The sequence below is a fragment of the Aaosphaeria arxii genome (assembly GCF_010015735.1).
Source record: "Aaosphaeria arxii CBS 175.79 unplaced genomic scaffold BU24scaffold_1, whole genome shotgun sequence".
In the NCBI taxonomy this organism is placed as follows: Eukaryota; Fungi; Ascomycota; class Dothideomycetes; order Pleosporales; genus Aaosphaeria; species Aaosphaeria arxii.
Window position 1 is genome coordinate 4,894,459 of NW_022983474.1, and position 13,556 is coordinate 4,908,014.

The 13,556-nt window shown below is 52.0% G+C and overlaps 5 protein-coding genes across 5 annotated transcripts; 3 read left to right on the forward strand and 2 right to left on the reverse strand.

Moving 5' to 3' along the window:
• The first annotated feature begins 461 nt into the window (after positions 1-461).
• Positions 462-5,870, forward strand: BU24DRAFT_38665 (uncharacterized protein). Its single transcript, XM_033524935.1, has 2 exons — positions 462-546; positions 700-5,870. The coding sequence occupies exon 2, from the start codon at positions 848-850 to the stop codon at positions 5,684-5,686; it is 4,839 nt and encodes a 1,612-aa protein (XP_033390475.1). The 5' UTR covers positions 462-546; positions 700-847; the 3' UTR covers positions 5,687-5,870.
• Positions 5,871-7,137: 1,267 nt separating this feature from the next.
• On the reverse strand, positions 7,138-8,945 carry BU24DRAFT_337673 (general substrate transporter; the record flags this gene model as incomplete). The annotated part of the gene is made up of 4 exons (XM_033523095.1): positions 7,138-7,773; positions 7,826-8,452; positions 8,503-8,775; positions 8,826-8,945. 4 exons carry the CDS (start codon positions 8,943-8,945, stop codon positions 7,138-7,140), a joined length of 1,656 nt encoding a protein of 551 aa, XP_033390476.1.
• Positions 8,946-9,767: 822 nt separating this feature from the next.
• Positions 9,768-10,282, forward strand: BU24DRAFT_488417 (uncharacterized protein; the record flags this gene model as incomplete). Its single annotated transcript, XM_033533545.1, has 2 exons — positions 9,768-9,930; positions 9,996-10,282. The coding sequence occupies 2 exons, from the start codon at positions 9,768-9,770 to the stop codon at positions 10,184-10,186; spliced, it is 354 nt and encodes a 117-aa protein (XP_033390477.1). The 3' UTR covers positions 10,187-10,282.
• A 592-nt stretch (positions 10,283-10,874) lies between these two features.
• BU24DRAFT_417800 (uncharacterized protein) lies at positions 10,875-11,778 on the forward strand. The gene is made up of 2 exons (XM_033526810.1): positions 10,875-11,057; positions 11,112-11,778. The coding sequence occupies exon 2, from the start codon at positions 11,328-11,330 to the stop codon at positions 11,559-11,561; it is 234 nt and encodes a 77-aa protein (XP_033390478.1). The 5' UTR covers positions 10,875-11,057; positions 11,112-11,327; the 3' UTR covers positions 11,562-11,778.
• A 541-nt stretch (positions 11,779-12,319) lies between these two features.
• BU24DRAFT_471248 (uncharacterized protein) lies at positions 12,320-13,332 on the reverse strand (the record flags this gene model as incomplete). The annotated part of the gene is made up of 3 exons (XM_033532680.1): positions 12,320-12,701; positions 12,872-13,051; positions 13,185-13,332. 3 exons carry the CDS (start codon positions 13,330-13,332, stop codon positions 12,520-12,522), a joined length of 510 nt encoding a protein of 169 aa, XP_033390479.1. The 3' UTR covers positions 12,320-12,519.
• Positions 13,333-13,556: the final 224 nt, after the last annotated feature.

The window sequence follows — 13,556 nt, forward strand, 5'->3', positions numbered from 1 at the left end:
TACCCATCTCACGCCAGGAAGTCAGCACGCCAGATTGCTGTCATCCAACGATTACACAATCTGCCTGCCTATCTATCTGCTTTTCGTCCAAGGGCAGCCCCTGAAGAGTACTCTCCAGTGGCCAGCTTGGTACGACAGATCGTCCTATCGCCTTTCTTCCCACTACGGAGGCAACTTGGTGCACCACTTCCCCACGCTTTTGGACCGAATAACCCTTTAAAGGAATAAGAAAGCAGCACAGACACTCGAGTGCAAGATCCTACACACTCTCCATATATTCCCATCGTCATCCATTCACGCAAGAAATAGAAGGATTGCCCATATCGTCCCTCTTTTCACTGTCCGTCCCGGCTTCGCTTCACTTTCAGCCATCCTGGTCACTGTATATGTGCTTCGCCACACCACACTCGCTCGCCAAACCCACCTCAATCGGTGTCTCCGTCTCGGGAGTGGCGTCGGTACCGCCACAGCACGAGGCCCAGCACTCACCGAATATCTGCACGTTTTTCTGGGAATTGACATTCCTTTTTTGCTGATTGACTTAAAGTACGTATTCCCAAGTCAAAAGTACCTAGCCTAGATCCATATTGCCACCCCCGTGCTCCCGAAGTCAGGAACAACCCGCACCGTTAGCACTACTACAACCATTTCTCCTTCTCTCTTAATCTGTCTGAGCTGAGCTCTGCTGACAGACCCAAGAGTACCAATAATTCCCCGCATTGGTTCCCGTGAACTCTCCCGTAGGACAACCTTATGTCTTCATGAGTAGCTCAGCGCACACGGACCTCTGTAGTACAGACTCCAGTCAATCGTCTCTTGTCGTGTCCAGCTGGGTTGCACGACTGAAATGGCTTCCTATAAGTCACACCTCAATCCTCCGAGGAGGTCGGAGGAGCAAGGCTCGTACACTCACATCAATTATTCCACCCGGTTACCGCAGAGATCGGTCACTCCGTCACTGGCCAGTACACCACAGCCAACCGCCTCAAGCCAATCCAAGTTGCAAAAGAGAAGGCCCTCAAGAGATGAAGCAACGCAGCCATCGAGAACCTCTACCCGTCAGCGAATACCAACCTCGAGACCAGCGATAGCTACCAAAGTACGCCAAGGAAGCGCAAATATTGCACCTCAATCAACCCTGTCTCCTAATTTACCATCCACTAAGACTGTACGACAAATATCGTCATCTCGTCTCCCGAAACTCGAAGTAGCCGCCGGTAGCACGCGCACACCATCCCTAGTATCCGGCTCCTCTGCCTCTACCGTCGACAGCCCACGCCCGAATGTTCTGAGGAGGAAACCGTCAAGCATCGGCGTCACAAGCCCAAAATCTAACATTAAAGACAAAGACCTCCCAATGTCCCCAGTCGAAGAGAAGCGCATGGACAACATTCTTCCCGGTGGATTCAAAGATCCTTTCTCAGAAACAGTACTGGGTATCTCTTTGCCACCTTCTTCGTCGATACTTAGTCGTTCAGATGCCGAAGTCGAGGTGCCGGAAAACCTGTACTATGACTTCGAAGCTGGGCCATTGGACATTCTCCCACTTCCGACACCCCAATACGCGCTCTCTACGACGCCGTCAACTCGTTACTCCGAATCACCCGGAGCTTTCAGTATCTCTTCCACGCCGACCTCAATGTCTTCGTATTCTCCAGGTGCTGCAGTGTCCACGAAAGGAAGTCTCCGGATGAGACAGACAAGCCCTTTACAGAGTAGGCCTCCAGTCACACGGCTGAGAACCCCCGACGAACTCAACTCTCGCCAACCGTCTGCCCTCTCTTCCGTCCGAGAATCTTCAACATCATCCTCATCTGCCTCGACAATACTGGCAGAAGGGACGAAGCAGAAAGACAAAATCTCAACGGCACGTCTGCCAGCGCCCCCAGCAAGCCCACAAGTCGCAGAGGAGAAGCCTCGCGTTCAAGCACCTCCAGAATTAGCCCATCTAGCCGACCCACCCGTTCGATCGCCAGAACTGAGACGACCGACGCGCCCCAGCCGAGAAGGGACGGCGGAGATCTCTGGCCTTCGAGGCCCCTCGCCGATCATCCAGAGTAATATGACCAGCTTCCCTTCTGCTCACCGTCGAACGAGCTCCACTGAATCAAAATCTGAACTAGCAATCAACGGAAGAACAAGATTTGGAATACCTTCAAAGACCTCCTCGCGCAATCCCTCACCTAGCCCCCACGCCACTCCATCCATTCCAGTATCACGCGTACCTATTCGAGGCCCAACACCAGATATTCAAAAGAATGTCGACAAACGACGATCAAAGACGCACCCCGGTCCCTCTCCTTCGGCACCTCCCACAGCTCCTAGCCCTAGCAAGACCTCGAGGTTTGGCTTCTTCCGACGCAAGACAGAGCCAGTGGGCCCGGCCACCAAACCGGAGAAGAAGCCAGCCCGGAAAGGGCCAGCAGCAGGGACGGGACACGAGGGATACGGAAGGTATGCCTTGAGAGGCCGCAGTGCAAGCTCTATCAGTGGAGCTAGTATTGGGCGGTCCGCAAGCGCTGGTACAACAACGGAGAGCCTAGATCGTACCCCGTCAAGTCGCAAGAGCAGTGTCACAAGCACAACAAGCGCCGACATGGATGACTTCTTCCTCGAGCGATTGAACCCCGTGGCCATACGTGGGACGGGCAGCAGCACCGAGCTCACCCGCAGCCCTGAACCGATGCAAAGTTCCAGCAGTGTCAATCTTTCACTTGCCAGCAATCAGAACACAAAAACATCGAGCAAGACTAATCTGATAGAAGAGAGCCGCCCGACTCTATTGCCGTCCGCCATGTCAGACCCCGTGAAGGGCGCATCTCCGGTCAAGAAAATGCCTCTTGGAATCCGAAGACCATCCGATAGTGACGATGATACGAAGCGTTCGTTTCTGACGTCCTTGACCACTAAACGCCCTGTCCGGAGTTCAAAGATTATTGAAGGTGGTGCGTTGACCAAAGTGACTTCGGGCGGCAGCGTATCGGAGCGTGATAACATGACCGTCCACGGAAAAGAGGGAAAGTGGCTCAAGTCGAAGAAGGAGAAGGTTGAAAAGACACCAGCGAAACCCGCAAAGAAATGGAACTTCTTCCAAAGGGCACAAGCAACCGCAAGGGTGGACACCCCTGTCATCGACAATGCTTCACCCAATGGCAAGGTGCAAAACTCTCGGTCTATGGCTCATTACGCCTTGATGGACTCTCAGTCAGGCATCGATCTCGAAGATATTGAGCAGTTAATGCATGAGGATGACAGTACACCTGAGGAACCTTCTATTCCCGACCGGGCGTTGGGAGCTATTTCTCCACACAAAGCAGAAGAGAGAAAGGAGCGAATGCAATCGATATTGCTTCCCCCAAAGCCAGTCCTTCCGAACGACTTCACTTCACACACCCGTCCAGCCTCTCCCAAAGTATACCTCAATTCGGACGCACAGTCACCAAAGCAGGAACTTAAGGTTGATACGAACATTCAATCAATCACAGCTCAGCCCACGGAGTCTTCTCTTCCAGAGTGGACGCCTATAACCGATCTCTCTGCTCCATCGTCACCTTTGCTGGTACCTTCCCAGGATGTCCTGCAGACAGCTCAACCCGTCGATACTACTGAGCCCACACAAGATCCGATGTCGATTCCTTCACTCGAATTGATTGCCCCTCCCGGCCCTTTGCCCCCTGCACCACGCCCCAGCCGTTTAGCTCAAGTAGGCCGGATTCCCCAAGTCGTCTCGACGCGAGTGCGGGAGACACAGGTCACACAGGAGCGTCAAGAACACAGACCTCCATCTCAATCTTTCTCTCGCCCTTTTCTTGCAGATCAGCCGCGACCAACTGGCATCTTGCGCACCTCGGTCGATCTGAGCAGCCCTTTGTATGCGACTACCGGTCCGGTCGAGCCATATCCAGTGTTGCAAGGACTCAACGCCCTCGCGCATGGCACCGCTATCGCAACGATGAGTCCAACTGCAGAAGCAGCAAATCGAGTCAGCGAGTTCTTCAAGTTTCCACCACGCAAAGACTCGGAAGTCTCTTATTCCAGCAGCTCTGGAGTCTGGAGTTTCCCTCCTACCAATAGCACTGCCATCGTTCCCGGCCCTGACGCTCCACAATCCGAAGATGAAGTCTGGAACGAATACAACGATTTAATCGACGAAGTTCTTTCTCCTCTAGAAGGACCTAATAAGTTTGCAGATGATAGCACAATACGGAGTGGACACCCATCGCTAGAACCACCGCCACTCAAGATCAAGGCGTCCAATACAATAGATGGGGATACTGTAGATCGTGTTCAAAATCCTCCTTCTCTTCATCTCCGTCGATCTCGTCTGCTGGCCGTCCTGCATGCTGCGCAATCTCCGACGTCTTCGGTGTCACTTTCAGAAATCCTCCAAGATTATGGCGACAAGCACATTAGCATCATTGATCCCAATACCGGCCGTCTGAGCTTTCCTTCCACGACGCGCGTATCGACCGGATCTATCTCCCAGAACAATCGGCCCAGCTCGACGCGCTCCAGTCTACCAGCATCTCTCCCCCTCAGCACCCGACAGTCAAAGGCCACGCTAGGTTCAGTCTCCGATAAGGACCGAGAGAGTGCCAGTGCAAATAGATACCGAGACACGCGACTCATGGAATTGGCAGAAACACAAGCTGATGGACTTGTTTCGATGGCGAACCTTCGATTTGGGGCGTTGATGACAAGCAAGTGGCTCAGCTTCGGACGAGTCCTCTTCAGCCCAGCCCACTTTGAGCTCAAGAATCCCAGCGAAGATCGCGTATTGGTGATTGATGGTCTGGGCAAGGATTGGTCATACTATTGTGCCCTGACGTATCCGGAGGCCACTGTCTACAATCTGGGACCTGGTGCCTCATCGTCGACTACTTCAAATAGCTCATCATCGGAGCCGTGGTCAACTCTCCGCAATCATCGCCACATCTTGCATGCTTCGCTCGCTACAGCCTTCCCCTTCCCGCAAAGCTTCTTCGCCTGTGTCGTTCTCCGCTTTCCACCCGCACTTGCGTCCTCGGTGCATCGTTCGGTGCTGTCGGAGTGCAAACGCGTGCTACGTCCAGGAGGTCATTTGGAACTTAGTGTTCTTGATCTGGACTTGGTCAACATGGGCAATCGCGCAAGACGTGCAGTCCGCAGTCTCAAGGTACGAATGCAGGTTGCAGACGAGCACGTCTCCTTGCGCAACATCAGCGATGAGATAATGGCGGGACTTGGTAGGAAAGGCTTTGCTGAATGCAACCGTTGCTTCGTCGGCGTTCCGGTGGCAGGACGACTGCCCAGCTCCGACGAAGCTGAGACTCGAAGGAAAGGAAGTACTGCAAGCTCCATTGGCAAAGCTTCAACCTCCGCGCCCAAGGCCAAGAACACATCGAAACCCGAAGTCTCCTTCTCCGAACTACTCAATGCACAATCTTCGTCCGAATCCACCGATGACAGTATCACTGACATGGTCGCTCGTGTCGGACGTTGGTGGTACTCTCGCTGCTACGAGTCGCTCGTCCTTCCTGAAGCCGGACAGCCTGGCTCCGCTAATTCAGGCAACTTACTAGAGAGCAGCATCTGGCGCGACGAGAACCTCATCAAGGAATGCGAAAAGCGGGGGACGAGCTTCAAGCTTCTCATCGGCTATGCGCAAAAACCTGAGGTCGGGGTACGACGCACGGTGAGCGTCTAGATCCTATCTAACAAACCTACCTCACTTGAGGCTTCTTCGAGCTGCGCTCCAACAAACAGAGTCCCGGAGACTGCTTTCCAACACGAAACAAACCTTTTAATGGCGGCTCATCGCTACTCCTTTTCTTTTCTTTTCTTTTCTGCGTTCAAGCGGTCTTTATCATACCCCTCATCGTTCTTTTTTTTTGCCCTCTATTCACTTACATTTCATGGCTTGCGGCTTGCATAGCACTGGGCGGATGGCATCAAACATCGATTTAATCAACAACAACAACAACATCATCATCATCAGCGAAGCACTTCAACTACGACATACTACATAATGGCGCGAGCCACTGGAGAGCACCATGTATCAATTTTTTCAAGGATCAAGGTTGGGGGACATGCTGGTAATGGACAACAACTTCTGCTGTTACATAAACAACACAGAGAGAGAGAGAGAGACGACACATGTATGTGATTGTGGGAAATAATTTGCTACAGTGACTGGCTTGGATATGGGGTTTGACTTTCCTTAATGATGAGAAGAAGATATGTAGATATGAAACGATGATGTACGACGTCAGGAAATGAAAGATCGAGATGAATTACTTTTAACCTCTTACGCTCGTGTTTTCCATTTAGTGATGTTGAGTGTTAGATTGAGTGAGTGGAAATGTATGCATGATAATATAGTTGTGCCACATACACAATTCCCCTCTCTCGCACACAGAGAGCACTTCAACACTCAATCCCCAACACCACATCTATCCATCCAGGCACGCACGTAGACTGGCAATCACTCCAATCAATTTACTCGCGACTTCGAGCCCCCCAAGCGAAATGAAGCCACAGGTACCCGATCTATTTCCGTCCTTCCTCTCACTCTCTCTCTCCAGCTGTCCAGCCAGTGCCCGCCCGCCCCACCTCCCTGCGCACTTGCAGCTCTGCAGCGCTGCAGGTACAACAACACGCCGATGTTCAGCTGGGTGGCAGCTCTCATCTCTCAGCTGTGCGTGCTGTGCTGTGTATCAGCTTATGGACGTCACGTCACGTCACGTCACGTCGATCGAATATGGAGAATTGTTTTGAGGAACGTTGGTGGGAGATTTTGGTGGTTTGTATAGATTGAGTGGTATTTATATATATGATATGATATGACATCCGTGCTATGCTATGTAGGTATGCTATACTACCGCGTGTCCTGCCTTCACGCTTTTTGCACCTGATTTTATGTCCCAGGACGTGGGTCAATGTTCGCGCCCTGAGGTCGCACAACCAGCGTGAGTCCTAACAACCTCCTCCTGATATTCGTACTCCACACCCCCGGTCATGACCAAAGAAAACTCCCAAAAAAGCAAAGCGAGGGTATACAACTCCAACTCCATCCCATCCCATCCCATCCCGTCCAATTACAAAAGAAACCCAACCCATGCATACACATATAAAATTTTCATGACTGGCGGAGGGAGTCTATATCGACATCCTCGCCCCTCCCTCTTCCTTGTCCAGCACCTCAGACACGCCCTGGTGCCCGCCATGCACGACGATGCGCGTCTTCGACAGCGACGCCTTGACGGGGCGACGCGACTTAAAGATGTCAGACAGCTCCTCGAGGGTGCGGCGGCGCGTCTCGACGAAGAAGAAGTAGATGAAGACGAACTCGAAGGCGTCCCAGAAGATGAAGAGGAAGTAGTACTTCCAGCCTACGCTCTCGAACGCAATCCCCGTGACGAACGTGTTGTAGAAATTCGCAATGTTGACCCAGAAATTGTAGAACGCCATACCCTTGGCGCGCGACTCGTAGCGCAGGCACTCGACGGGGTAGAGTTGCTGGAGCGGCGTGTAGCCTGCGGAGTAGACGAAGCCGAAGATGAAGATGAAGGCGATGACGGCCTTGGCTTGGTTGGGGCGTTTGATGATGGGCGTGTCGTGCTCGTCAACGAGGGGCTTGCCGTTCGGGCCGTTGATGGAGTTGGTGGCGACGAGGGCGGCGATGATGACGAAGATGAGGATGAGGATGCTGGTTGAGACGAGGAGTTGGGGGCGGCGGCCCCATTTGTCGGTGTAGAGGGCGCCGAAGATGGCGCCGGCGAAGGAGACGACGTTCTGGTGGTAGATTAGTATCATGGGAACTGGAGTGGTTCTGGGGGTTACGTACCTGCATGCCGTTGTATAGTAGTCGGGTGTGGTTGTTCTTGATACCGGCGCCTCGCAGCATGGCGGGATAGTAGTACGACACTGGGCCATTGCCGGACCATTGGCCGAAGAAGGCCATGGAGAAGACGAGCATCGTCCGGTAGAGCGATTCGCGCGAGTTGAACAGCTCAGTGTAGTCCCACCAGCGCTTGTCGGAACCTGTGACGGAAATGTCTTCGACCATCTCTTTGTACTCGAGCTGGACAATGGGTGAATCGCGACTTCCTTCTCCGTGGAAACGGGCCATGGTGTCGAGAGCTTCCTCATGTCTGTCGTTGGCGATCAACCAACGAGGAGTCTCGGGGAGAAATGGACTGCAGAAGAGGACGATGCCAGCGAAGATCATTTGCAGCCAGACGGGTATCCTCCACGATTGGGTTCCTGTCAATGTCGAAGTGCCGAAGGGCACAAAGGTGCCTGGAATGCCTCCAACGAACCAGAAGGTGTTGAAGATACCAGTCAATACACCTCGATAGGCGGGATGGGCCATCTCTGAAGCGTACGCTGGTCCAGCAGTACTGGTGATTGCAACGCCAAAACCAAGCACGAATCGACCTCCCATGAATCCACCAAGATTGAAACATGTCGCCTATTTAGATATCAGTCCTTGTTACTTCGAACCTTGTGTGATAGTCTTACCTGGATGCAGGTACCGAGCATGATGATGAGACAGCCGATAAACATGCCCCATCTTCGACCCTTCCAGTCGGTAGCAGGCCCGGCGAAGAAAGACCCCACAAGGTTGCCAATGGTGTAGATGGCATACACGATTCCGGTCTCTGGCGTTCCTTCCGTGACGTTGAATCCAAAGTACTCTCGATATTGCGGATAACTGTTGATGGCGCCCATCAAAGAGCCGTCGTAACCATTAATACACGAATTCAGGGTCGCGATGAGCAAACACAAGTACAGCTGCGTATCGTCAGCATCGTATATATCCATTTAGAATCTTCTAATCTGACCTTCCACATTGCTTTCGTCCATGGCGATACTCCAGCTCTTGCTTGCGCATCTGCCAATGCGACATTCTGGACTTGCCGGATATCCGTCGAGCTTAACCGCCTGTGGCCCCGGTGCTTCATCTCCAGCGACTGGTGTGTCTGTTGACGAGACATGTTTTTATTTTATTTTATCGACGACCTTGAATGTACTGGCAATGGTCGTGTGAGTAGATCGCTCACTCTCGAGCTTGGGCCATAGGAGGGAGACGTCTCATAGCATAGAGGGGGATGGGACGGCGGCTGATATTATACTCCCTCGTCCATGATCCTCATACCCCAATCTTCCTGATCCCGGCCCATAATGCAAGGTTGACAGGGGATGCAGAGTTTCTGGACCCCCTGCGACCCTGGGGTCAAGGCAACCCCGGGCCGTGTCAGCGATGCACGGCCGGGTATATCAGAAGGCAGCTCGCCAGCGACCTAAACCCTCGCGAACGGTTGAGGGAAGACGTTGGTATTGATTGGTGGGCGCCGTGTGCAGATGCACAGAATCCTACAATCACGCGGCACCGCCGCTGTCTCTGACATGGCAACCCGCACAAGAGACTGGATCCTTCAGCCAAGCGCCCTTTAGCCGGGTCGCGAAGAGGGAGAGGCATTACGCTACATAACGCCACATGCGGTCTGGTGCGAGACTTGCAATGGCTCTGATCAGTACGGAGTACTGCATACTGTGTGGAGTAATAATTGCAGTACGTTTTGGGGGTGACGATGCAAGGACAACTGCTCAACTTAGCCCTTTTGTGTATAAAATCTATGATATTGCGTGTCTCTGAAAGTACTTCTGGTGCGAAACTAAAAGGTTAACTTGATTTCTTGAACGTGGCAATACAATATTTGTAAGGATGTAGCTCGACATGATTGTCGTGAGCTAATCTATTGAACCATATTACTGCGAAAACAATGGGCGGCGTACCATCTGTTCCGCAGGACCGCACCCGAAGCTTCAAAGTCATTGGCGCTGGCTACTCCCGCACCGGTACCCTGTCTAAGGCGATAACTCTGGAAAAGCCATGGGACAGCCCAGTTATGCATAGAAGCTCGCAATTGCTTGGTCGCGAGGACTGTACATACACCTCCCCTCCCTCACGACTATCGTCCAATCTATCGCACGCTGATCTCTTTACACAGCATATGTCAAGCTCTGGTCGCAAGCTTTCAGCACCCGTTACGACCGGCCTCGCCTGCTCAAGCTCCTTCGAGAAGCGACAGCAGGCTTTGTGGCGATCACCGATGCGCCTGGCAATTGCTTCGTGCCCGAGCTTCTGGAGCTGTACCCGGATGCTCGAGTCATAGCCGTGCGTCGCAATCGCGCGAGGTGAGCTGGGAGGCCGTGGCGAAAACGGCTGGCGCGGGGTTCCTAAACCGGTTCCTCGCGCCTGTGCCTGGGAAGAGATGGTATCCCTAAATCGGTCATCCAATTTCTGGAGATGTGAGTGTTGTTGTGTCTATTCAGTTTCTGGTGGGCCGAAAAGACAGGAAGCATAAAAAGGGCCAATTGAAAGTTTCCAAGCAAGTGGACGAACATAACAATTGGGTTAAAGAAGTTACGCCACCGTCACAATATCACGAGATGGAGAAGCGATGGCTGGACGCCGTTATGGGGAGCGTTAGGGAAGCCAGTCCTGGACAAACCATTTCCCAGGGCGAATAATGCTGCGGCAGTCGACGATCTGGGGAAGAACATTCTACATAATTGACGCAGCCTGCCGATGGATTACGATCAGTGCATCGTTGGCCTTTGCTGGTGTTGTTGCGTATTGGTACCTGTATCAATGGTTTTCACGAGACGTGCAAGATGCGTGAGGAGCTGCATTTCGCTGGATTGCACTACACCACAGAGACAGCCACCAAGGAGCTACCCGTTGGCAATTGAGGGACCATGTATGTGATATGTGGAGTGACTGTGAATCATTGGACGAAAGGTGAGGTGGCTAGGGGAGGCCTAGAAAGACGGCGCCCTGTCACCCGCATGGAAGAATGAATTTCTTCTCTCAACTTTGGGTCCTGCTGGTACGTACGCACGCTGGGACGCTTGTACTGTACCTCGTAGTCTCACAATAACTATGATAAACAAAAGTCCATGCGTTAGATCAATCGCCCACGATATTCTTATCATGCTTCAACGCCATCGTCTTACTTGCGTTCCACATCACAGGAAGGAGCATTTGCGTAGACTGATCTGTGTCCGTTGTAAGCTTACTTGCCTACGAGCACCAGATGAAGGAATCACCCTAACCAGACCAGACAGATCACGTCGACCATCAAACCAGGCGGGAACAGAGAATTTCGCTTACTGACGCTTCGGCTACGCGAGGAACCGTGTGGGAGAATCAGCATCATGCATGATTACTCGCCCTTATTCGCGTCGCTAAGATTTAACATGGGGTGAAAGGCAATACGTACCGAGTACCCAAGTACCCTAACTTACTTCTACTTGTATGCGTTCGCGTACGAGCCACCATGTGTCGAAAGCACCAGCACAAGGTTAGACTTTACGAGGAGCTGCTCCAGACTTACGTTGGCTGGTTGGGTCCGCCCCAGGCTCTGTTCGGAACCGTAACACGGAGGGACAGAGGGATCGCCCAATACGGGAATACATTTTTAGCATTTGCTGGAGAGAGTATCGCGCTTTGGCAGATGTGCAGTGCACTGACTCAAGCTTTCTTCTCCCTCTCTTTCTTCCTTAACTTTTAATAAGGTTTGTCTTCGCGTCTCGTCTCGTCTTGATGGTAGGAGGATGTCGTTCGAATGCTCGCGCTTGGCGGATGCCAGATCAAGATCAATCTGTCAGGCCATTATGTTCATACTCCTCCGTACTGCCATCGCGATCGTATTCAAGCACCGATTTCGCACCGCCTAACCGACGAAATACACGACACAGCACAATCCATCAGTCATGTCCTGCCTCAACGACCTAACTAACACATAACCCAAACCAGGTATACATCAATGATCCATCCCAAAACCTGCTCTGCCTTTCCCCCGGAGCAATCATCGCCATTGGCCTGGCCAGGCCTAGCCATCATCTATCCGAACCCGCCTACACCTCCGGAGTACATCCCCCGGATCTGCCCTGCCCTGCCCTGCGTGATAGATTGACAAACTACCGGCATCTATATATTAACTCTGCCACCCCCTCCCATTCCTAGCTAGATGCGCATAAAGATACAAAGTAGATCCTCCATTTGTAGCCTCCTACATGCGTCCATTATATTGTAGCAGATCCGCACCCCACACCCCGCACACCAGTGTGTACATGTACACATAGCGGGGGAGGGGATATACGTGCGATCGTCAGGCGGGCACATGACATGCTATCCAGGTCTTATCTGCGCGAGAAAAATTGTTCGGTGGCGAGTGTGTAGAGTAGGTGCAATATAATATATTGAGATGGTGCTGGAACATTGAAGGTGAGAAGATGTGAGAGGGGTCACGCGATGAGGGGAGTAGGTTGAGGATCTTCGTTTCGCCGACTGGCGGGATTAAGATGGATGTTCATGGAGGTTTATTTCATCTGGTCTTGCTTGAGGTAGTGATGTTTGTTGATCAGCGTGAGTGGATGCCCGGGACAGAGCCTGTAAGCTTGCTGCTAGGGCTACCTTGTTCGCAGAAGATGAAATGGAGCTTATCTTGTCTACCAGTTAAGAGGAAATCAAGTACCTCTACCGAGCTCTTTCATCCCGTAGAGAAGTAGTAGACTGAAAGCTTTGCTAAACATGTTCACTCTCGCCGTCCGTGCCGTAAATTCGTCCCCCTTGGTCTTCTCCCTCATTGGAATGATTAATCGTAGGGCACCTGCAAGTACATGTACACGAAGTGGAAGGGCCCATTGATCTGGTTCGCATTGTGGCAAAGTTTATAAATCAGAATTGCAGTTCTCCTACTTTAATGACCTGTACTTCTTCCTGAACAGCAGCTCCACAACATCCAGATTATCCATCGCCGTCATTGGCTTGATACACCTCGCAGTAACATAGTAATAAGCGCATCGTTATAAGGCTTACAATGAAGCTCACAGAGGATGCACTGAACAATATCGAATTTGCTATCATCCACGCATATGTGTAAGAGACTCGCCGTTTCGAATCCTGGAAGAAAAAAGCCAGCCCAAGTCCCATCTATGATCCACAGTCTCCCAGCTTTATCTTTCCTTAGACTGGTGTCGAAATGATACACGACTAGATCTTCAAAACGCCCAGTAACATTCTCTGTGCCATATATCGCGAGCTTCTTTATTGAACCGCGGCTCCATATCATCTGCTTCTAGAAACGCTTCCCCAACGCCGTATATCGTGAACAGCCCGCCTACAGGTATACCTGAGCCCACTGGTCCCGGGCTATGGCCTTGCATCTTTCCAATGCAATAGAGAGTTTGCGTTGCATGTTGGATAATCCAATGCTGTTGCTCACTAGTGCGTTCGGACCAAGAAACTACGCCCAGGATCTCTCCATCGATGTATTCCATAATGACGGAGCCCAGTCCTACTTTGAAGAAGCTTCGATAGAGGCGCGTTACTTGTACTTGGCCATGAGAATGCGAGTCCGTCGGGTATGGACATGAGGGAAACGAGACACAAACTCGCGTGTGCAGGTTCAATGAGTAGAATGTCCAATGGAACGGAGTCTAACGGTGAAAGTATGGGTACTGATAGTCACTGTGAGAGCCGGAGGCAAAGCAGAGGTCGAGAC

Coding starts and splice junctions, on each gene's coding strand:
- BU24DRAFT_38665 (XM_033524935.1), top strand. CDS start 848: ATGGCTTCCTATAAGTCACACCTCAATCCTCCGAGGAGGTCGGAGGAG.
- BU24DRAFT_417800 (XM_033526810.1), top strand. CDS start 11,328: ATGTGTCGAAAGCACCAGCACAAGGTTAGACTTTACGAGGAGCTGCTC.